General features: G+C 52.6%; 1 protein-coding gene across 4 annotated transcripts in view; it reads left to right on the forward strand.

The window, feature by feature from the left end:
* MBP (myelin basic protein) overlaps positions 1 to 25,114 on the forward strand; it is a 116,126-nt gene that overhangs the window by 41,718 nt on the left and 49,294 nt on the right. For all 4 annotated transcript variants that reach the window (XM_073897996.1, XM_073897997.1, XM_025886829.2 and 1 more), the window contains exon 3: positions 6,052 to 6,139. In XM_073897996.1, coding sequence (XP_073754097.1) covers positions 6,052 to 6,139 — 88 coding nt within the window. The remainder of the gene's footprint in view (positions 1 to 6,051; positions 6,140 to 25,114) is intronic.

The raw sequence follows: 25,114 nt of genomic DNA on the forward strand, positions 1-25,114 counted from the left end.
ATTAACATCCAAAGCTATTTGTGCTACATCTAGGGGGACATGTGTTCTGTAAATTGGTCTACATGGAGGATTTATATGGGCTTCCCCCCACCCCAGCCCCGAGGTAATGGAGTGCCCAGGGAACCTCCCAGAACTGAACTCCACACTGGGCGGTGACTCTTCTCCATCTCAGCCGCGCAGGGCAGAGGCCATAGGTCAGGATCAGTGAATGAGCCAGTGACAGACCTCAGGGGATGTTGACGTGTGTCGATGCGTGTCGACATGTGTTCATTTCCTGTGGCTTCTGCAGCAAAGTTCCACAAACTGGTGCTAAAAACATCAAGAATTTGTTCTCTCTCACTCCTGCCATGAAACCTACGAAGTTTCATTTTGCTCAATTAAAAGAAGATTGCAGAGCAAAGTATTTGTCATGTATTTTAAGAATGGATCGTGCCCAATGACAGTCAAAAACCACCCATGCGTCAGTTTGAAGGTCAGCATTGCTTTTCCTCAGCTTGTCGATGTGAGATAGTCAGGGAACCTCAAATCTACAACAGCGAGAATTTCAAGTGATACACAGGAATTTACGGCAATTTTGCTTTGTTTTTATTGATGCTTTCCAACTACTGCAGTTTTCGAAGTATTTATAAAAAGCCAGACTCTCCCCACTGTGACGAGAAGATGACCAAGATCCTCCAACCCCACCCCACCACTTGTTTGGGGCAGACTTTTCCATGTCTTTCGGTCGTGAACTACCTTGTGCATCAGCAGTGGGAGAACCAACCAGAGGGCCGGCCTCTCAGCCACCTGCTGTGCCTTTGACCCCTCTCTGGCCTTGCTGCCTTTTGGCCAGATGCTTCTGGAATGCTAAGGGAAAAGGGAGTGAACAAAATGTGCCAAGGGCATGGTGTGGACCAGGCGTGATGCTCAGCCTTGATGATCAAAGACCAGCTGGTTGCAGGGAAGGGCTCAGAGCAGACACAGGCATGCGGACCCTACCACAGGCCACGCCAAAGGAGGTGACTTGACCTTCTGTCTCCCCGGTGGGGGGTCCTGGACTCCCTGGACCTTCTTAGTGACACCTCATGGCCCCCGGACAGTGGGAAACAGTTGAACTCCATCCACTCTCCCTGAGGCTATTTCAGGTCCAGTTTGGGAGTCTTTGGTTTGACCTAATTAGATTTCTCTTGAGTCTTGTGAAGCCAGCTCCTCATGGAGAGCAGACGCTTCACCTGACTTTGATGGGGCATCCACGTCATTAGTGACTGGACACCCTGCGCCCTGTTCGAGGGTCTCTGGGAACCTCTTTTCCCTGCAGGTAACATATGTGATACCTGATCTCCCTCATTTGAAAGTCAGTGTTTCTTTAGGAAATGCAGTATCCATACTTATAGTTATTTATTTTTGAAGATTTGATTTTTGGAGAGAGAGAGGGAACACACATGCACAAGCAGGGGGTGAAGGCAGAGGGAGAAGGAGAGAAGATCCCAAGCAGACTCCCCGCTGAGCATGGAGAACGATGTGGGGCTCGATCTTATGACCCTGAGATCATGACCTGAGCCAGAATTAAGAGTTGGACAGCTAACCCACTGAGCCACCCAGGTGCCCCCACACTTACATTTAAAGAGAAATTAAAAACACTTCCAACACTAAAGTCCGTTCCATCCCAGGGTTTCCTGTTCAGGATGGCTGCCCAGAACCTGAGAAGACAAGCAAATGCTGTCTGCTCAGCTTGCCCCCGAGAGCAGTACGGACGAGAGACCAAGGCCCCCGAGGAGAAGGGTGGATCGAGCGGCACAGGGCCCTCTTCATTCTGCAGGAGGACAGGAGGGACCAGACACTTGGGGGGCATCCCCCAGGGAGCAGAGGACCTGTTGGCTAAGGGGAAGGTTTTAATCACACAGGAATGCAGCCTGTTGAGTGACAAGATTAGGCACTTAATCTAAGGATGCAGCAAATTGCTTTATTTATAATGAGTGCTGTATCGCTGTTGTTGAATAATAAATCTCATCTGTATTTAGAAGTATTTTTAAATCAACATTTATAAGAGTTTTCTTGTGTTTTCCCTGAAATTAATATGGAAAAGTAAGTGGATTCTTATATAGGCCGGCTCTTGCATATTTAGGCTGATGGAAATGAACATTGGCACAAATATTATGAAGAAACCATAATTGCTTGAAACACGTTTAGACACCGGGAGTCACAGACATGATTTCAGAATCGGGACACATTGGGGCAATGACACTCTGGGTCCCGGGTCACGGGGACTGACCCTCTTTACATATCTTGAGTGTTTTATGTTTTGTCATTTACAGGAAGCTCTTATTTCTTTACCATGAAAATTCCATTACGTTTGACACACATCATCTTGATTGTGTTTGTTTTGCTTGTGGACATTTTGCTTATTGAAAATGTGTTATTCATAAGGATATATTTTATATTCGTGGAAGAGCAACTGCATCGGGTCTTAGAAAAATCTTTTTATTTGGACAGAAATTAGTCAGTGGATTTCCCAGGGCGACGTGTGCTTTCTGCACGCGCCGTGGGCTCATTACTCAGGAGATGGGAGCAGGTGGGGTGAGGCTGGAGGTCCTGTCTGTCTTCAGGCCTCCCCCTGGCCCCCGGGGCCCCTTCAAGGAGTAGACGGCGGACGCTGTGTTGCTACAGTAGAGCAGACTGCACCGGGCGCGGGCTGAGGGTGCTGACCATCGCTTCGCCATGATGCCCCACCAACCCCAGCGGGGATGGCGAGGTTGTGTGACCGTGTCATTGACCTCCAGTCACTGGCAACAGAGTGATTCACTTTAAATGTCAAGCTTTCGCTCTCATCTCTGAGCCTCAGCAGGAATTTACACCAGGAGGGATTTTACACTGGCGGGAAGATGTCACCAGTTCTTCCTGGAAGACACTGGGAACCGTATGGGGCATCCTGATTTTAAATGTTGACGCATGAAAATGTGCACCCACGATGAATAAAAATGTCAGCTAAATTGTATTGAATTAATTCCTTCTCCAGTAATCCTTATTTTGTACTAAGTGAAGGATACGACATGGAGGTCAGCCTCAAAGCAAGGTGTGGAACCAGGACACGTGACCAGAATCTCCAGCTGATGGAACAATCTATCCAGAAGTGTTCTCGGTCCCAGGTTGTACTCTCCTCCAGCATTAAATAGGGAGATACAGAAAAACGCATTGTAAGCCACCTTTGGCTTCCTCTGTTGAAACAGAGGTTACCCATTTTAAACATAACAATGGGATGGTTTTCTCTCCAGCACCTGCTGGGCGCCAGGCCCTGGGGAGGTCTGGGGACAGAAAGGGTTATCAGGTAAGGTCCCTGTTCTCAGGCACTTTGCAGTGTGGTGGGGAGAGAGGAGTGAGTCCGTGGGGAGTCTGCAGTGGGGAGGAGCTCAGACCCTCCTGGACCCCGAGGGCAGGAGGCTGGAAGGGGTGCTCCAGGCACAGGGGCAGCTTGGTTGCTGTTGTCCTCTGTCCCACAGAGGAAGCTGTGGATGTTTACTCCAGTTCCTGGAGACCTCCTGTTTTCCTGAATCCCCAACAACCCTGGAGATTGTTTTATTCTCATTGTTGTCGACATGCTAGAAAACACCATCTTTGCCCTGTTTTGCTGCGTGGCTCTTCGATCGCTAGTGACCGGAGCGAACACACTCGTCACTGTTGACAGGTACTTGATGCGCCTGTCGGATCTCAGTCCGGGAAACACCAAGTCAGTTTATTGACAGTAGCTTCACTGGTGAAGGTGGCGGCGAACCCCTCCCCTCCTCCGTGTTTTGGGTGTTAATCATCATCGCCTCTTATATGTGTAACGCTGGCTCTCAGGTACTTGTGGGAACAAGACCACAAACGTTGCCTGGTGGGATCTCACCCGTTACCCCGCTCCTGCCTGCCCAGTGGTGGAATGGAGGCCCCACCCTTGTTTGGGGTGGAGGCTTCCAGAGGGGCCTGGGGGACGGAGATGGGGAGCAGAGCACCTGCTGCTGTGGGTCCGGAGGGCTGGCCTCTGCCTCCCCAAGGCCACCGAGGCCCCCGCCGCCTGGGCCTCGCCTTCTCTCCCACCTGTGGGCTGCCCGCACGTGCTTGTCCCTACCTGGGAACCCGTCTCGGTCTGAGTCAGACCTTCCCTTGATGGGATAATACTTCATGGCTTCCTCACAAGAAGACCCTATTAGTCAAGACAGTTTTTGTTGCAAGTGGCAAACCCCACCCAAAGCCCCGAGACCTGGCAGGGAGGGGGCAAGTACAGAGACCGGATGTCCTGGCTCAGGGGGACGCCCGCTGGTTTCACAAAGGGCCTCTCTCTCCCTGCGCCGCCGCCCTGCAGACGTGCTGGCCCACCTGGCCCAGGGGGAGCACAGTGCTGGTCCCCAGGAGCTTCTGCACAGCTGGTACCAGACCTTGGGGCCACGTGCCCACTCTCGAGCCTCCCAGAGACCTGCCAGAGCAAGGGAGGGGAGTCCCTGGAGGAGGGGAGCAGGGAAGCGGGGCAGGTCCAACACACCTGCTGTAAGACAAGGCTCGGGGACGAAGCTGGGGGAGATTCTCGGCAGCTGGGTGCCAACGCCAAGAGAAGGGAGGATGGTCGCCTTTGTTCCCAGAGTTTCCATTTTTATTTAACAGACACTCCTAGAACAGTGCCTATGTGCCAGGTGTGTTCAGAGCACTTACAGACACTAACCTTCTTAATCCTCGTTACAACCACAACATGCAACCATGCGGTATCAGTATTTCCTCTCTTTTATAGAAAAAGAAGCTGAAGCACAGCGAGGTTAAGTGACTTGTCCAAGGTCACACAGCCAATAAATAAGAGCCAAGCCAGAGCATACTCCCAACCAGTCTGCCCCAGAGCGCACAGCTTTAGCAGCTGCCTGCTCTGCTCTTCAGAAGAAGAGTGCACAGTGGGAAGAAGACCTACTGCTTGGTCCTCCGGGAACGGGGGAGGCCTGGGGAGACGTGCTGCAGAGAAGGATGCAGGCCAGAGAGAGGCCGCGGGGAGCGGCGGGCCGCCCAGAGCCGCGTCTGGGCCTGTCCCCTTGTGCGCGTGGCCCGGGAGCTCTCGCGGTGCTGGTCATAACGGAGGAAAGCACAGACCAGGTCGATGGTCAGGGCCAGGAGCCTGGTGGCGCTCGTGGGAGTAACTGAGGTGCAGGGCGCGCGCTCTGGCCATGACGGCACGTCAGACGGCGCTCTGGGGGCCGCGTGAAGCCACCGCCAGGGTCCCTGGCTACCAGACCAAAGCAAGACGCAGAGCAGTGTGCGGAGCAAGGCGTCACGGGGCTGCGGGGTGGTGCGGACATGCCGAGGGGCGTGGGGACGCCGAGGGAGGGCTGCAGGCGGGCCTTTACGCTTTCGGGTGGGCCTTTTGCAGTTGCATTCCCCGTCACACTAATGAGGTACAACTGATTAAACAAATAGGAAGAAACTAAACCGTATCTACTCTATGCCCTTAAAATTTAAACTTAAAAGGAATGTGCACCCTGGTGCTGCTGGTAGGGCTCCATCACCGAGCAGGGGGGAGGCCGGGGGGTCAGCCCAGCCCAGCACGTGGCACCCAACCCCTCCTCTGTGGACTTGGGGCACCGCGTGGGCATCGGCATCGATCTCTGCCCCCAAAAGGGCCCGTTTTCGCACCAGGGCTGCCCTGCCTGGCTTCCAGGCGGCCAAGGTTGGAATTCAAGGAAGGCAGGTTCGGTGTCAGCTCCTTCCCGTGCATCCATCCACCTGCAACCCAAACAGGGACAGGGCGGGCGGGCATGCTCCCGGAACACATGCATGATGATTAGCTGACATGTTTTATCCCAGGTGTACTCAGTTCTTTTGAATGAAAATACATACCCTGGCGCAAGAGAATGCTTAGAGCCCAAGCAGAAAAAAGAGGCGGGAATTCAGAATCCTCTGCAGAAAACCCACCCTGAACTCAGAGACTCTCACAGCTGGACGATGAGCAGGGGAGTGGGATTATCTGCCGCAAAATTTATAAGAAGAAAAATGTATTACAACTATCTCGTTGATAAAGCAAGCATCTTAAGAGAGGGTCTTGTTCTGTTTTGTTTCCAGGACGGAGAAACCAGCGCAGGAGAGTCTGACAGGAAGAGGGACGTCCGCCGGCTCTCCCGGGAGACCTCGGAGGACAGCGAGGTGTTCGGTATGTGACAGGAAACCAGAGGGCGGGGCTCCACGTGTGCAGATACACGCATTTGGGGAAGGTTTTAAGTTTTTAATCACATGAGTAATCTATGAATCTGTTCTCAGTATTGAAAATGCAGAGTCCGTAGGAATGTGGGGTGAGTCCCCTTGGTCAGCCTCCGCCGTCCATCCTCCCCGACGTGACCGCACAGGTGGCCGGCGGCAGCTGTCCCGTCTCGCTCTGGTTCTCGTGCTCTGTGCCGTCTTGCTTGCAGGCTCCAGAGACTTCCCAGGTGCAGCCCTGCCGTGCCGTATTTCTCTACTTATCTATTTGACCATTGTGGGTGGAAAACCTAATGACGCCTATAAAACAGAACTAACAGGGAAGTGGGACTGTCCCAAAGCCCAGGTATTTCAACCACAAAGAATGACTCAGGAGGTACAATTGATTAAACAGGAAGAAACTAAACCATATCTACTCTATGCCCTTAAAATTTAAACTTAAAAGGAATGTGCACCCTGGTGCTGCTGGTAGGGCTCCATCACAGAGAAAAATAACCGTTTTCTATAAAAGTTTACTTTTTTGTGGAGCCCGCTGACATACACGACTTCCCTGCATTTCTGTGCTCCCCCAAGAGAATGAATGAACGAGTTCTCATTTGATTTTAACGTTAAAAAAGATCACCTTTCCCATGTGACCACGATGCTCCATGACTTGCTCACGATCACGCGGCTGAGCGAGACACGGTGAAGATCTGTCTGAGTGCCCTGCTCTGTTCTCTCCTCCAAGAATTCCCGGAGACGCAGGAATGATGGGGCAGCATGAAGTGTGCCCAGTCCCTGAGGGTTCACTGGCATGTCGGAGGGAAAGGGAGCGGTTTTCTGGCTACTGAAGTGAGTGTCCCGTGGATGGCGTCGTGTGCCTGCAGGTTATGATGCTCACGGCAGACAGGCCTCCTCACCACGCTCTCTGGCCCAGCCGCGGCTTTACTTACACAGAACGGGTTTCCTAGTGCTTTCGCTTCTCCAGCAGGAAAAGCCACCCCGCTGTCTTGTTCCTGATTTGCTTGCTCGTTTTCAGAACTCCCTTCTGTTTCTGTGATTCCGTCCTGAGTAAACACCTGTAATGACAGAAGTACCACTGCCCGCTCTCTCAGTATCTTAAACTGTCATGAAAATCGGCATGACCCAGAGGTGCAGAGACTGAAGACAATGCAGATGAGTTTAATGCAAAGCAGTGGGGCCAGTGCGAGTAGGAATCGGCACTTGCCCGGTTACACCGGCTGCACGCTGATGTCCCCGGGGACTGGGTGGGGAGGGGTTTGCCAGAGCGCTGTCCGCTGCCTCCGCATAGCAGGGCCTCCATTCCTCAGGGGCAGAGCTACCAGAGGGGAGAAGAGAGCAGCACGCGAGGGTGGGCGCTGCTGCAGGCGTTCTGAATGCAGAGGGAAGGCAGTCTGCAGATTTGAATTGGGCATCTGAGTGCCGATGGTTTCGAGAGTAAATCCGTCTGCGAACCTCTAAAATAAAGCTTTCTCTGGACTCCTCTCTGGTCCCGTATTCCAACTCCATATGTATATTAAACACATAAAACGACAGAATAAAAATGTCCAATTTTAGGTTTCCTTTATGACAAGAGAACCTTTTAGAAGGATTTTGGCTAAGCTTACGTGCGTGGTTCTGGGCTCAGCAAGCCTGACTAGTACAGACCGGGGATTCCTGCAGAGCTGCCGGGCGTCTGCTTGTGAACTTACGATAATCTCCCACTCCTGATGCTTTCCTGGAATCCAGAGAAACCCCGGCCTAAAGGGGCAAAGTGACGAGGGAAAAAGAAGCTAAACAGATCTCGGCTGTCAATCTTGACTGCATAATCTTAGAAAATATATCTGAGCATTCTTTTTAAATTATGAAATGTTGTACAAATGTCACTCCAAATGAAATCAGCAGCTGCCTCCCACTTTTCCTGACTAGACAGAAGTTCCCTGAGTACCACAAAAAAAACCCATGCTTTCTTGATGTTCTATGAACCCTGAGTCATCGGCACCCGTGTAGCGATAATCTTCAAGCTCCTGGTAATCATGTTGTCTGCGTGTCAGACGATTGGCCCTTGTCCTCTACCTGAGACATTTCTGCAGGATCTAGTCCTCAAGGTCTCTGTGAATGTCAGGAAAGACCGTTGTCCTTCCGCTGGTTGGAGTCCTGGCTTAGGGGCTGGTTGGACAGAATTAGAGGGGCTCAGAGAGGTCACAGCCAGGGGCAGAGTATGGCAGGTGCCCTGAGCTGCTGGCTCACACGCTTCAGGCTCAGAAGCACAGAGTACACAGCTACAACCAACCAGGCTTCCCCCATACCTCCGTGAAGGCCGGAGCTGATCGTGTACTTAGCAATGCACTGGAGACTTGTATTTACTTTTTCATTTCATGGGAAAATCCCAGTGAAGGATTGTTCTTGATCTAAGCGAATCACTCATTAGAGCACAGTTCTAAATCTCTTCCTATAATGTTTTTTCTGACAGTGTGTGGTACTTAGGGCTGTTTGCCTGGTTACCCAAAGAGGAAGAAAACATGGTAGCCTAGAGAACCACGTGTTGTCTGAGCTTTGCGGAACCAGGTCATTTTGTGGTCGGCCAGTTTTTGAGCTTTTTTTTTTTTTTTTTTTTTTTTTTGCACCGTGCACCCACACATGTGTTGTACACGATCTTCGTCATTTGAAAAGCAGTCAGCAAGGAAGGCAGAATGGTCATCCCCACACCTCCCTCCAGAGTCCACTGGCCATAAAACCAGGGCAGGTGAGGCAGCCGAGGTGAGCAGAAGCCTGGGGTCTCCCTAAATTACAGTGACAAAGGAGCAAAATCCCCCAAAAGAGGGCACCCCTGCTCTTTCCAGACAAGTGTGGCTCCTTCCAGCCCGGACCCACATCTCCAAAGTCAGAGCAAAAGGAATGAGTACCCAGCACATCAGGTGAGCTCGAGCACAGCTTTGCAGGATCCCAGGGTCGTGAGAACATCGCCTCCCTGCCTCAGTGCATAACGGCGCCCATGGCTAAGTGAGGGACGCACTGCACGTAGGGACAGAGTCCTATGGAGCATCACGGGAAGAACCTTCACCAGCTCAGTGCTCAAATAATGGAGATAGAATTATCTATGTTTAATGTTCAGCAGGAAAGTACTCATATTGGAAACACTGAAGTTTATACAAGGATAATCTATTAAGGATAAATACGTGTGTAGGTGTGTGTCTTTATTTCACAAAGCTTGAGTTAGCTCACAGTAAGAAAACACAGAAACAATAAAATATAGAAAACATAAAGTCGAGGTCGAGTCACGTAAGACCACGCATGTGAACCATATGGCACCTGCCAGTAGTTGAACACAGCATTGAACCTGCCCCAGGAAGACGAGGCCCAGTCCATTTATTTCTCATTTTACGTAGGAGGTAATGCAGCTGCACCACGTTAGCTGTCATTTCCGCCCGTGCACGCATCTTCTTGTGTCTTGGTTCCCTCCCAGGTAAGCAGGGGAGAGAAGAGAACCCCCCAGAGCGAACGAGCAAGCTCACAAACGTGCACCTGTAGGGTGCCCCTGTCCCCTACGGGGACCGACAGAAGGGGGTCTGTGTGCATTCCTCAAAGGCAGCCCAGCTGTGTTTAGCCAGTTGTGAGAACTTTTCTCCGGTTTCAGTTTGTATCACAGATGATCGCGTGGTAGTCAACAACTACAGGGAACTTCCGTGGTAGCTGCGCTGATGAGTTTCATAGGCAAAGTGTAATAACTGGACAATGAGCTTCCTCACACCTCGGCGCTCTGTTTGAGGCACGTGTCCCGCTTTTGGCCTCGCCTTGGCGGTGTCCTGCGTGGCTCGTGCACTCCCTTCCTCCAGGGACTGTAAGGGACGCCCCTGTGGATGGGGAGGACCTGCCAGAACGTGTGCAGCTGGGGGTAATGCTCTACCACATCTGGAAAACACTCTCTCCCACAGACAGATATATCCCCTGAGAAGTTTCACACAGCACTGAAAAAAAAACATTCCTTTTTTTGTTTCCAAGACCCTTCCATGAGAAGATCTTTTTGAGATGCTATTTCAAGTAATATTTGTATTTGATCAACCCTGATTATTGGACTAAGCTACAAAACTAGTAAGAAACAGTCATGATGATACAAAATTCTATCTCAACTCAGTAATAACTGAAGGCCAGGATTCCACCCTCGCTTTTCCTGTGGACCCTCGTTAACTGTCCCTCCAGGTGCCCTCCAAGAATGGTTATCGGCAGCCTGCTCTTGAGAATCGTGGGTGCTGGCTTTAATTTATTGCTAATGATGGTTTGATTGCTGCCTGAGCCTGTTACCTATATCTAGGCCAGCAACAGAATCAATATCGAGCGTGTCTTTGGGGCAGATATAAATCATACAGTCACAAGCCACAGGCTGAGAACTTGAAGGAACGTTCGACGTCGTCCGGTCTGACCCCCATCATAGAGATGAGCATCTGCCGGCCAGGAGAGAGGCCCACAGGCCTCGGGGACGAGACCGTAGCTCCTGCTCTTGGCCCTGCCCTGAGCACCCCAGGACACATCGGCTTGTCCCCAGCGGCCCTTGGAGAACAGAAGCAGCTTTCATTTCTGTGGCTGACAGATGTTAAAACAGCTACACAACAGGAAACATATTACTCTGTGCGTTTGCCTGACTGTGGTACTTTGTATCTTTCAAACCCACACCTGCGAGGGTTTGCGTGGCCTCGTTGTAGTTCCCAGTCAGCCCCTGGGGGGCGCCCCTCTTTGCATTCTGGGAGCTTTCCTATGTCTAGCCAACAGCTGCTCCCGGCAGGTGCGGGGGCCAGTGACTGAGGGCCCCTGTGGTGAGTGTGGCTGCCCTGAGCCATGGGACGTCTGGTTGTATGTGACTGTGGGGCAGCCCCCCCTACGAGCTGCTGGACGAACGTCCCGGCCTCTAGTTACACCGAGTATCTCAGCGTATGGACTCCAGGCCTCTGGCAAGACATGCAGCCTCCAGTGTCCCGTGCAAGTGGGGGTCCTAACAGCTGACCTCTCAGTTGTTGTGAGGAATGCACAGCATCAAGAAAAGTTGTCCCGGGCGGAGCTTCTCGGGGAGGAGGCAGTGGCCGTGTGCACGGCCACCCACGGTCTGCCTCCGGGGCGCGCCTGTCCCCGAATGTCTGGCCTCCCCAGCGACACCCATCCCGCCTCGAATAGTCTGCACACGTACATAATATTTAATTGTATGTGTAGTATTTGAATGTTAGATGTGCGCATCGTGTGCTGCTCTGAGGCTCGTTGTCCAGACACATCGTCTGAGGAGGGTAATGGGAGAGGTGATAACGGCCGGTGCCCGGCGACGACTGACGCGTTCGGCAGGACCCGGAACCCCTGTCCTCGGCCACGTGGGCAGCTGGGAGGGGTGCTGGTGCTCCTCTGCGGGCAGTGCTGGTCTCTAATGTCCCTGGGACCCTAGCAAGCTTGTCTAGCTCCTGGAATAGGCACTTACCCACTGACCTGCGGGCCACCGTGGTCCACCATCGGCACTCACCTGCATGATTCCTGGGGCCCCACCTGGCCCCTGCTTCCGTCCGGACCCCCGGCCTCACGCCCGCCTCCTCGAAGAGCACGCACCCCTCCCTGCCCAGAGCCCCACCACCCTTGCCACAGTCGGTGGGCCCCTGTGGGCCCTGGGGGCCTCCGACTGCACCTCCGACACTGCCCTTCCTCCCCCACCCACCCTGCTCTCTGTTCCTGGAGCACAGGGCCTTTGCACGGGCTGTGTCCTCCCTCTGGAACACTCTTCCCCAGACATCTGGGCAGCAAGCCCCCACCCCTTCCCGTCTGGGCCCAAGTGTCTCCTTCTCAGGGATGTCTCCTCTGACCAGCTACTTAGCAAAGAGCTGCATTAGGACGGGTGGGCTTGCCCCCCTACCAGACAAACACCAGAATCTCAGAGCTCCATGTCCTGCCTCTACCCGTGTCAGAGCCCAGCAAGGTCAGGCAGCTGTGCCCCAGCAGTGACCCAGAGAGCCAGGCCGCTGCCGCTGGGGGGCAGGGGGCAGCCAGAGGGTGACATATCTTGCAGGGAGACAGCATCCATCACTTCCACTTAGGCTGCCTGGGCCAGAAGTGGTCCTGCGACCCCAGCATACAGGCCTGTCTCACGGCCCTGTCTGGCCAGGGAGGGGAACCAGGATAGGGAGACGCTGCCTCCCGCGGCCGGGGTTTGGCTCACCGCGCACTGCGTTGTCTGTCTCCCTGGTGCCCATGGGAGGGGAGCTCCCCGTGGCCAACTGTCTCCTTGTGGAGCATTTGGTGACAATGCAGTGAACCGAGGGACCCAGTCACCCTGCTGCCCTGCCCGCTCCTCTCTCTAAGGCAGACTTGCAAACCGCTGTATTCTGAGAACAGTGGCACCCAGACAACTCATCCTAAACCTGAGCTGTTTACTGCTGAGAAGCTCAGCCTCGGGGCCGCTGCTGAGTGAGTGATGTGCATGAGCATCGTGCATCAGAACATGTGTGTGCATGTGCTCATGCGTGCCCATGGGCGCGTGTGCATGGGCATGGTGCCTGTACACAGGCCTGTGTGGGTAAGTGTTCTTCCCACCGGCAAAATATCTCTGAAACTCTGCAAGTTGTTTTTGTTCTTTGAAATTAGGAATTGCTAAGACTACTTTCATTCCAGCGTTTTCATAAAAATGGTCTGTCCGTAGATATGGTTTGTAGTTTTTCCATATAAATTCCCCATAACGGTGAAACCCTGGGCCACGCAGCTCTGGTGGGGAGTGGCGGCTCCGGGTGAAGGAGCTCGGTCCCACCTTCTGGTGTGTCGTGCGGAGACGGGCGCCCCCACTGCCTGCGAGGAGGGGCGGGGCCCCAGCGACACGGGTGCGGGGTGCCGTGCTGGGCATGTCCTTGCCCTCATGGCAGGCCCTGCTGGCCTCTCCGCTCCCCGAGGCCTCGCCGGCCCATCACAGCAGGGCTAGCGTTGGCGGCTTCTTAACAGCCTTCTGACTTCAGGAAGTGGAGTGTGCCATCTTTCACATTCTAGAGCCGGGGGAGGTTTCTGCCCGGTGGGCATGGGCTCACGCCGTTCCCAGCACCTCCCCGCGCGGTCTGCAGGTGAGGTCAGGTGACAGGGGCGGGGGACGTGCTGCGCCGGGAGGGAGGCCGGGGGGCGGGGGTGCAGGCACCTGCGGTGGCTGAGTGTGTGCCGGAGGGCGGCTCTGGGTCTGGCAGAGGCTCGCTCCAGGAGGGAACTTGCTGGGCATCCGGAGGCACAGGGGCCTGACGGTGGCCCCCCCATGCTCTTAGCCCACTGGGCCTGGCCTTCACCATAAAATGGGCGGCTAGGAGTCACTTGAGGCCATCCAGGCCACAATAGGACGACTGAGAGACTTCCAGAACAAAAGGGGAACACAGACCTTACAAATAGCAGCTGTGATGGGTTTCAGCCAGGGGCCCGCGGTGGGTCCCAGCTTGAGGCCCGGGGACGCATGACCCTCCTGGCGCCTCTCCGTGGACCCCTTCCTCTGACTCGCGGCTGTGTGCCTGACGAACGAGCATGTTCGGCTCCGTCAGTAAAAGTTACCGTTTCCCACTCGGCCTCACACCCAGCCTGAACTTGCAGGCTGAACCCCGGAGCTGCAGGACAGCGGTGGACCGTCCCCTCCGGAAGCCTCCGCCCCCGCGAATGCGCCCAGGGGCCTGGGGCCTGAGGACGGGACCCGCTGGTGGGCAGAGCGGCGCTCACGCGCCCCTCTCCATCACCCTCTCGTACGCCTCTCCCACTGAGGGAGGGGCTGTGTGTCTCTGCCATGAGCCCGTGCAGGGTGAGCCTCCCCGCTTCCTCACCTCCACCAAGGGCGTTACTGTCGATGCTTTTTAAACTGAAGAAATGACGTGTTTAGAAAGGAAAATAAAAGAGCACACTAGGCTCTGGGTTTAGCAGCGCTGCTGGCCAAATGTGGCCAGACTCACAGCTGTCCCTGCCCGTCACGCCGACTGACCCCGCTCCTGTCCATACCGTGGCCGTGACTGAGTCCCGCTTTGCAGTTGCATTCTGCCCGGTTTTCTCCTTGGAGCTGCGATGTGTGTTGTGCCAGGAAGGCTGTTAGTGGTCCTCAGTCCTTGCTGTTCATCCCGCAGCTCCCTGGCTCGCAGCCACTAAAGGGTCACGTGAAAGGAGGTCCTTGTTCAGCCCAGGCTTTCTGCTCTGAGTGGAGTGTCGCTGCTGGGCCCCCCAAGCCTCCCCGTACACACCCAGATCCAGAGAAGCCATCCTACATCTGTCTGGCAGGTGATCGCCTGTACCAGTGATGCTGGGGGCAGGCGGCTGCTCATCGAGGTGATGAACGCGGCGGGGTGCCGGGAAGTTTGAGCTTGTGGCCCGGGAGGTCGGAGGCTGTTAGAGTTGGCGTGTTCTTCGCCAGCAAGTGAAGTCCAGGTAGTTCAGGCACATCCTAACTGGAATGTATTGTTAGATGGACTTGGTGCATTCAGACCATTTTTATTTCAGGACTTTCCAAATTACATAAAGTGTACCTAGGAAGGCACTCCTGCCTTTCTCCCTGTCTCTCTAACACCAAGGGGGGCTTACCCATGCCTCTAGCTGAAACCTTTTTTAATTTCAATTACTTCAAAAAACCACGTTTTAATGTTCAATTTCTTTTTCCCGGGATCTTTAAGAGCCGAAGACATGAGCAGGTGTTACAGCCAGCGGTCCCATATCTGGAACGTGATGCTGTATCAGAGTACGGCCCGCCACAGGTGGAGAGAGAGGGCTCCGGGACACCTCTGTGAGCTGAACACAGCAGGGACTCCCTGAATGCTCTGTGATCTCGGGGGGATCTTAGGAGAAGATTTGTCCTTTCTGGAAGTGGATGCAGCCCCAACCACAGCGGCGTGGAATTTGATGCACACACTCCTTCCCACGTGCACGGACACACGCACACGTGCTCACACTCACGCACGGAGGGAGGGAGGGCAGGGCTCCCCCGAGCCACCCCAGCTGGTTCGGAGGCCGTGGGCGGAGGTCGGTCTGTCTGTGCGCAGGCACGGCGGGCGGGCCGGGGGCACCTCGCGGCTCCGGACGCGAAGAGGGAGCCCCGCCTGGCCGTGTGCTGGAGCGTGTGGGTGGAGGTCTTCTGGCAGCTTCCCTGCAGGCCCCCGTTGGCCTGGACGGAAGACTGCAGTGCTTCCGTATTTCAGTGCGGTCCGGATGCCAGTGCCCTGAGGGCCTGCAGAGCGGAGCGCGGTATTATTGTCCCGGCACCCTGGGCTGGGAAAGGAGAGCAGGAGGTTTACCCTGCGGGACATGGGCGGCCCCCCGGCCCCGCGTTTCCCTCCTGCCCAGCAGGTTCTGGTCTTGGCTTCTCCCCTACGTAGGAACCCACCTCATTATGCAGGGATGCTGCTCAGCCCCCCAAGTCATTCTTCCTCATTTTCATCAAAATTGAACGAGAGAAGTGAATATCTGTGATCGTGTGGGGGTGAGGAGTTGGCCGGGGGAATGGGGGGAAGCCTGAGAACAAAGAAAATCGGGGAACCGGAGACTGCCCTGTAGGTCGGGGGGCGGAGGCCAAGGGCTCAGACGTTAGGCACACAGTCATGTCTTAGGCACACACTCCTTGGCTTCCAGTAAATGGTCCTTAAAGTTGAGACGCCTGTGGGATGATCAGCAGCACTTCGGCTCACTCAAGGAACTGTCTCTCTGAGATACTGCACAAACGCGGCGTAAATTCTTCAAAGGTGGGAACTTCTAAGCCACCGACACAGACACTTCACTGAGCAGTGGGTTCAGCTGGGGTCCAGTCACGGAGTGTGCGGGGAAGGGCCCGGTAGCTCGCTCTCGGCTCCGGCAAAGCTTATAAAGGGGGAAAGTACGTACTTTGACATTCAAAATATAAGTAGAATGCTATTTTTGTGCTTCAGAACCCTAGTTTATTTTCAAAAATGTGAGTTTTCGAGTCTTTATTTTTGCCACTGCTTCTCTCTTCAGCAAGATTCTCGAGCCGGGAGAGGTATGTTCTTTGCCAGCTATGCCCCGATGAAGCAGCTGTTTGCAAGTCTGGAAACGCTGCTTCCGTGGGGCAGTAGGGCTCGGGGAGATGTAGCTTCTCCAAGGCAAGAGAAGACAAGAATGCGGGTAGAATTGCTCAATGAGAACACGTGGGTTTTGTCGTTGCTGCAGTTACCCTGTTTAGGACATCAGCAGTGACAACGTCCACACTCGGCAAAACCCAAAAGAGTACTTGTTTCTGTGGCTACAGGAGCGGGCATCCCCCAGGGAGGCGAAGGTGGTCGGGGGTTCCGCAGTGACATCTGCATGGGACCAGAAGTGACGGGGTGCAGAGGCGGGACTGGACAACAGCAGTGACCCTTTCCTGACGGCGAACACATCTGAGCTCCGACATCCTCAAATGGGCAAAATACTCCTTTCAAACCATCTGGCATAATTTCCAGGCCCCACTGGAGCTACCTCCCCTACTCAGAGCCTACACTTGCAGGAACTTCAAAGACAGAAAATAGACCAGTGTTTTCTTCCTTCGGGTTTGAATGGGGACCAGACTAGGACGCTCTCCATTCTGCATCTCATGTGAGTGCAGGGGGACAGCAGTGGACCAAACAGTGCACACTCCTGGACATTGCTTTTCAACCAGCTTCCGATCGTGACTCTTGCTTAATAAGTGGGTGTTTTCTGCCTTGACCTCCTTGGGCCTCACTACTGGCACCTGTAAGATGCAGACTGTCATACCTGCAGGGCAGCGATCTGGGGGGGGAGGAAGTCAGTAACACAGTGGTCTCGGCTTGAGGACACTGGCTTGTCCTGCCTCCCCGCTTCCTCCGGTCATTGGGCCCCTTTTTGTTCCACTGCAGCCCCCTCAGCCGGAGGTCATAAACACATTCGCTGCAGCATGCTCCTGCCTTTCCCCCACCGGCAGGTCATCCCCGGAATGCTCCGGAGGCAGGAGCACACAGCACTCTTAACAGCTGGAGGACCGACCCCACCTAATGGGGGAGCCTAGAGGACCACTTCTCACCTGCTGCTTGCCGAGTGCACCAGTCCCTGCAAAAGGGGATTTTCAGTGGAAGGAGCGTGTTTCCAAGTGGAGACAGAGGAGTTCAAAGCAGAGAAGCCAGAAGAGACACCTGCTACACTTAGATCTTTAATTCTCAAACCGACAGCATCCTTCTTGCTGGCACTGTTTGGTGGTCGCATTTTAGAAAATTAATTATTAGAGTTCTAGCTTTTTAGTTGTTTTCAGTAGCCCTGTGATTATAATTTTTGCTCAGAATCTTCTGACCAGTAACAGATCTAATTATTTCATTGCATGACACCCAGAGATGTTCTGGTAGATATGTAATCACCAGCTAATTTGCTGGCGTTTAGAATTAAATACTCAACATGTTTTAACTTCTTTCAATTGCCTTGAAAATCTGAGCATATGCCCTTTTGTCTTCTGATTTCTTTTCTGTTTTGTTGAAAAGTTATATTGAAGCGATACCACAGTAAAATGGAGACCTCCTTAATTGCTTTCACTTTCAACGGATTTATGAAGATATAATTTACATACCATAAAGTTCACCAGTTTTAATTGGGCAAATTAATGCTTTTGGTATATTCACGGAGTTGTGCCAGGTCCACTGTAATCTAATTTCGAACCTTGTTGTCACCCCAGGGGAAACAACTGCCACGGGCAGCTCCCCATCCTCCCCGCCGTGCCCAGCCCCTGAAACCACGAATCCTCTCTGTCTGTGGCTTTGCTGACTTGACACTTGTGGCCTTTGTCACCGGCTTCTCTCACTTAGCACAGTGCCTTTAAGGTCTGTCCAAGTGGGGGCGACGGTCAGCGCTCCGCTCCTTCTTTTGGTCAGCCCCTGATTCGTTGGTCCGCTCCCGGGCTGGTGGAGGTGTGGGATGCTCGCTCGCCCAGCTGTCGTGAACTCTGCCGAGGCGGCTCTTCACGGTCTCCGTGGGTGCAGGTGCTCCGCTCTCCGGCCGTACGCCCACCGACCGTGGCTTTATTTTGTTCGTATGTTGAGCTCCAGAGGGCAGCGCTGTCTGTGCACACAATCATTTTTATTCTACCATTTGCGTGTGGGTGTTTATCAAACCCCATTCCACTACCCAGGGGAAAAGTGCATTTAGTGTCTGATTCCCTTCATCGCTGGAGATGTCAGGCTCGCAGGCAGCTGAGGAATATTTTGTGGCATCAGAGATTTCTTCTCCCACCTCCAGGAATTGTGGTCATCATTGGATGATTACCTTCAAGTTCAGCTCCTCTAAGCCGATGCTTACCGACACTGAAAACGTCCCCCCACATCCTCCAGAGCTGCCCCTCCCTGCACCCAAGGAACAAGACCGTCATTCAAAATCTCTGGGGACCGTGATCTGTCGCATGCCCCCAGCACGTTGAGAGGGGCTGTGCACCCCAGACTCTCAGTTCAGCGGGGACGGCTGCTGTTGGGAGAGCTCAGAGGCAGCGCTTTGCCACGGGATCCTCACAGGCTCTGAACTCTGCGCCTCTGGGCCCGTCCTGAGTCCTGCCCTCACCTCCAGTAAACGGTCCCGCTCTGTTTTGTGGGGGAGAGTGGGCCAGGGGTCTGAGGCACTCCAGTGAAATTGGGTATTTTGCTCCTACAGCAGTAAGTTTCCATGTCTGCGAATGTCCCAAAATAGGATGACAGCCTCGGCAGGAAACATCTCGGACGCTCCCGGGACGGGAAGTAGCTGCAGGCCTTCAGGTCGCCACTAGGAACGTGGTGAAATATTTAACAGATCAACACGGACAGAAATGAGTATCTGTAGCTAACTTGCAGTTTGGCCCAGCCACTTGAATGTGTGGATTATTGCGTATCTTGTACCTGTAGCTAATAGTTTGCATTAATGAAATGCTCCCCTCCGGGTGTTTTCACAACACACACGTCCAGTCCGCTCACAGGCTTGCCCCCGAGCCGTGCTTCCACCGTCGGCTGAATTTTCGAGCAGCACTTAAACCCAGTCCTGAGAGGCGGCGGGCTTGCTAGTGGCCTGTGAGAGCCCAGCAACGGCTTCCTCCTCCTTCGTCCTGTGTGTGGCCCACTCGCTGACCAGTTAAGCCATTTCACTATCAATTGGCGCTTTTTCTAATAGAAAAAAAAAGAAATGAAATGAATTCATGATAGTGATTTCAACTCTGAAAATACCTTGGCTACAGAAGGTAGAAATACTGAGCACTGCAGGACTCTGTCATTGTCCACGTACATTAGTGACCCCAGCCCTCCTGACTCCCACAAGAACCCAGGTGCTTTTCAGAACATACATCCCAGGCCGGTGGAGCCACAGGTGTTTCTGTGAGGTCATCGGTCACGCACATGTCTCTGCTGGGGGCTGCCTCCCGCATCGATGACCCGCTTAGTCCGGCACTGACCAGGTCAGCAATCGGTTGTCTCTTCGGTGGGCTGTCACGTTTTCATGGAGGCTGGGCCATGGCCTGTCCATTCGCTGTGCTCAGGCTACTTTGGGTCCCCTTGTCATCAGTGTTCTCCAGGATGTAATGTTCCTTTTCCAATGGGAAGGAAGAAGTGGACTGACTCCAGGCATGTGAGTTGATTACTTAGAAGAGAAAGCCTCAATCGTGGTACGTGAAGATCAGAGACACCCATTTATCAGTGTATCTGGATGTATCTCGTATAACGGGCAGTCTTCCATCACACACACGCCGTACACACACATGTGCACACAATACAACAACACAGAAATCTACCACCATTCTAAGAATTGTCTTTAGGGAGACAGACATGTCCATTTCCTAGAAGTAAATTTATTTGAACAGAAAAAACATATAGCTGTTGTTTAACAAATGCTTTTTTCCCCGCTACGAGTTGAATTTAATTTGATTTCCAACCTGTCAGATGTGATTTTGTCTGTTCCCAGAGCAGATAATTTCTGGGTGCCTTAGAGGTAAGTGTGGAGCGCCTCCACCGGGAGGCCAGTGCAGGGGGGACACCATTGTGGCGAGACGCTCTCTGGGACTGTTCGAACCCCAGGGCTAGCCTCCGAGAGAAGGATCCGTAAGGCCGGGGGCAGGGGTGGCTTCTGAACTGAGCTTGCGGGCCTCAGCAGGGAGCGGGGAGACGAGGGCAGAGTTGGGCAGGACAGGGTCTCTCTGCCCCTTGCAGAACCACCGCACGAGAATTTTGCAGGCCGAGCTGGGAGTGCGGTCTTGGTGTGTTGGTGGGTGAGCGCCAAGGGCCCCGAGCACGGTGGGGACTGAGAGATCATGCCGTGGGGGAAATGGGTATGGTGGTGGCACATCCAGGCTGAGGCTGCTGGGGTGCTGCCGAAGTGGGGGCCGCAGGCCTGCAGAGGGGAGGCAGGAGGGCTGTGACGGCAGGATCGGTTCTCAGCTCTGCAAATTCACCTTTCCAAACATTTCCCCACGTTGTCCTCGGGCCACACAGTGCCACCCTGGGGTCCTTCCCTATCCTCTGTGCTGCATTCACCAGCCACCCCGGTCAGTCTGCGTGGCCCCGGGTCCTGCAGCAGAACAGGCTTCCTGCCCCGAGTCATCGAGTTAGTGCCCTGAACGCTCTGTCGCTTGGACACGAACCCGGTGGCGTACCAAGCCCAGCTGCCGCGGGCAGATCAGCCCAGGCCACCAGCATCCAGAGCGGGGATTCACATCCTGGTGAGGGTGGTTTGCACGGCCAAGAGAGAGAGAGCGTAGGTGACCAGAGACAGAGACCGAGGCCAGGGCTGCACGTGACGCAGGTGGGCCAGAGCCTGTAGCGGGAGTCCGGGTCAGCGAAGGTCAGGCGGAGTGGCTGAGGCGAGACAGGGAGGCCTTGAAAGCTGAGCAGGTCGCTGTGGTGTGAACTCCTGGGGGTATGAATGGCATCCGTTAAGACAGTGTTTGAGGCAGATGTGAACAGATCAGCTTCGATGCGTTTCATATCCCTCCTCCCTCGGCGCTGGGCCCACGTGGCACGCAGAGGGGAAAGTAACACGCTCCCATCACGACACCGTGAAATTGTCGGTCCATTACAAGGCACAGAGTATTTGGGGAGATTAAAAGCTTTGTCTCCGATAAATTCTAAGGATGACGCTGCATGCGCCACGTTTGGGCTTGCGTGGACGTACAGACAGAGGGGACTTCACAGCCCACCTCCGTCCTGCTGTGAGTGACGCCAGCCTTGGGTGGTCAACACCTGGCAGTGACAGCGCCTGGCAGATGGCATCTCACAACCGGGGACCCGTTAGATGCTCTTAGATGCTCAGGGACCAGTAACCAGGACCCCTGAGATTACCCAAGACTGGTGGGAAATGTCACCACATTGGCTCTGTGATGAAGATTTAAAACGTTATGTTAGCTTCAAGGGGACTGATTTCCCTTGGAGAACTTCGTAACACACACCCACGTATGAATATAGATGTGAGCTTATTTTCTTGATGTGGAAATGCTGACTTCCTACTTATGATAATTTCCTTATGAAATTTGTTCAAGGTCCATGTAACAAAACATAAAAATAGATTATCACAAGTACCCATTATGGTTGATATAGAATTTTCATAAATAAATCTTTAAAAGTATCTACTTCTACTGGATGTGCAGACGGGATATTTTCGGTTTCTTCGGTTGGATACCCTATGAAATTAAATGGTGCGTTGGTGGTACAGTGGTGAGCATAGCTGCCTTCCTATGAAATGAAATGGTTATCTGACTATAGGATCGTGATAAATGGTCTTGAAATGATTTTCAAAAAAGAAAATAAACCCCCCAAAACTATATTAGTATGCACTTTACTCAAATAGCACATATCTAAGAATAGTTAAAGCAGCAGGTGAGTTGACGAGAGTTCACCTGAGGCCGTTTTTATAAATCTCCTAGAATGTCTTTTTTCTCGCCATTTATCTAGTGTCACATCACCTTTTCTTGCTCTGAATAATCATGTTTTATTGCCTGAGTTTTTTAGAGCATTTCACTGCATATTTCTTAACCTGGAGAGTTTTCAAGTTATTTTTATCCCGAAACCCGAGCAGCAGGTAGCACGAGCTGGTACGAGCGAGGTTGGCACGGTGTAGGCACTCTGTGGCTGCCGGGTGGCCGGTGGTGAAAAGCACACATTGTGCGAAGAGCCCCATCTCTGCTGCGCCAGACATTTGACACCATTGTTCCTTGGCTTCCAGGGACAGAAAGTGCTGCAGAACAGATCTGCAACTGTCCCCAAGAAAAGACCTAAAAATAACTCTCTCATTCACCAAACTGTAAATGTATCAATTATTCGTTACACCGTAAACCAGGGATTATGCCTGTCCTGCAAAACAGAGTAAATATTAAAAGGTGTAAGGAGTGATACAAGGATTCCCTGAATACTTACAAAATAGCATTACTGTTTCTGGGGGGGAGAGTCAAACTGGAAATGGTTCAGCTAAGAGAAGGGGCGCCAATCAAAGCAGGTAAATCCTGGGCTCTTGCTTCCTCTTCATCTCATCACAGCAAACCCCACGGCGAGGCGGTCAGATGCCAAGTGTCCGATCTTTTTGGAAGACCAAGGACATGGGTTCTGGAACATGTCTTTGGCTGGAAGGAGGAGAAAGCAGGCCACGTTCTGTACATCTACTCCCTCCTTCCTTTAATTGGGAATAGCCGCGGGTAAAAGGTTGGATACTTACGCATTCAACGAGCAAAGTTTCCAAAAAGATCATGGAAATTGATAGTTATTTCCATTTTATTGCGAATGGGTGTTTCTTCATCTACATATCAGATGGCTCCAGTTTTGACCGTTTTTTAAATAGTGCTGTGATTAGTAGAAACTTCACATCTTTTTACTGGTTTCAAATAGAGAATGTAAGTTCTGCTACTTACTCTCTGGCTTTCTGCAGCCCTTTTGTCGGTAATGCTTCTAAAACAAGCACTCTTGTATCTGCTGATAGTTAACAAACAACTTTCAGAATTGAAAGGGAAGAAGAAACGGAGGATAAGAAAATTATAACATTAAGTTCCTTAAAAAAAAAAAAAAGATTTTATTTATTTATTTAGAGATTGCACGAGCCCAAGGAGGGTCAAAGGGAGAGAGAACCTCAAGCAGACTCCGCACTGAGCGCAGAGCGCGGTGTGGGGCTCGATCTAATGACCCTGAGATCAAGACCTGAGCCGAAAGCACGAGTCGGACGCTCCACCACTGCTCCATCCAGGCGCCCCTGACATTTGGTTCTTTAGGCTGAACAGCACGCACGTGAACGGCGTGCTGGATGCAGACTCACACGTCGCTAGCATTTTATCATTTGCATGTGATTTTGTACAGAAAGCTCCTCAGTGACCAGAGAGGATTCGCCGTGCTGAGAACAGGGGCAGGGAGGTACAGGGGCAGACATGTGAGGCGCAGATGCCACGAGCATCCTCCTAACTCCGAAGTTCTGCTTGGGAACGTGTCACACGCGAGACGTTGATTCCTCTGCCGAAGTGCTCGGACTCAGCCATGTGCCCCCTTCCCCTCCTCTGCTCCTTTGCCCTCAGGTGATACGCGATCACCACCCTTTTCCTCCCGCCCACCCTTGGCCCACAGCTCTTACCTGATGGGCCCTTTCTTGGTCTAAGAATCAGCTTTTGTCTGACACCCAGGCCAGTCAGGTCGGGTCTTGCTTTCCTTACCTTCCGCTTCTGAGTTCGGGTTGCTGTTCTCTGTCCCTGGGGTCCTTGCGGACATTCCCAAGTGGCCCTGGGGTACGAATTAAAAATAGATGATTCCAGAGAGCTGACTTCCTTTTGGCAAGCATACCCATTCATCTTCTTGTTTGAAAATAATTGTCATTAATTTCATTCATTAAAACCAACTACATTTTTAAAACTGCCTTCTGTGTCAAGCCACAAAAGCTTCAAGCCCAAAGCAAAGGATACCTTGCCGTACCTCCTTACCTCTGGGAGCACAAAAGGAGTTAAGCAAACTCTTATGCTCTGGGCCCACAGCACACTGGCCTCTCCTAAAGTTATGTGGTGTTCAGCTATCAGTTTTGTATCCTCTGAAGGCCGCACAACTCATAGTGCCTGTTCTTAGAGCTGAAAATGGGATGATAGCTCACAGAGGTCAACAAACCCTCTGTAAAGGGGGCTGATAGTAAATATTTCAGGCTCTGAGGGCCATATGGTCTCTTTGGTGCTTACTCAACTCTATCTTTGGAGCCTAGAAGCAGCCACAGATGATTTTGCCAGTAAATGAGCATGGCTGTGTTCCGTCAAAGCTTTATTTATGGACACTGAAATTTGAATTTTGTATCCTTTCCATGTGTCATGAAATACTGTTTTTTTTCTTTTCAAACTATTTAAGAAGGTAAAAAACATTCTTAGCTTGCAGGCTGTACAAAAACAGGAGATGGGCCAGATTGGGTCGTGGGCAAAGTTTGCCAACACCTTTTGCATCATTGATGATGTGAATGCTTTGCTAACTCAGTGAAACCATGTGGATTTTTGCTCGGTACAGAATAGAAGCGAAAAAGTCTGCCTATGAGCCAGTCATAAGATTCTTGTACCTTAAAAATATTACATGAAAAGCTAGCAGTAGCACCCATCCCATGAATTAACTGGTGAATAACTCCTTCATGAAGCAAGTGGCGTACATACGTGTGCTCGTGTGGCCGTGTGTCCGTGCGCTCATTAGCACGGATGCACGCTTGCCCGCGTGCGTCCTTACATAGCAGCTGCCCCCTTCCACGCCCTGGGGAGGTGAGACATTAAGGCGGAGCGGAACCAGCACAGTCACAGGTCTCGGACCTTACGTTTGCCTGATTCCCAGGACTAGTTATGAAGTGACCCGCCGAGTGGTCATACGCTTCACATCTCATCACGTCAGTTCTTGGGCAGGCCGCCTCTCTCGTGCTTCTGAGCTGGTGTTTTGGAATTTACCCTCCTGCTCTGTTACTTGCCTCTTTCCTTTAAACTGAGCTGATGTTCCTATTTCCTTTAATCTAAGATTTCTGACACAAACTCTTAGTTTCTGTGCAGATAATATGCAGAATC

Source organism: Callorhinus ursinus, unplaced genomic scaffold (assembly GCF_003265705.2).
Source record: "Callorhinus ursinus isolate GAN/ISIS: 27379988/994484 unplaced genomic scaffold, GSC_fseal_2.0 scaffold11, whole genome shotgun sequence".
Classification (NCBI taxonomy): Eukaryota; Metazoa; Chordata; class Mammalia; order Carnivora; family Otariidae; genus Callorhinus; species Callorhinus ursinus.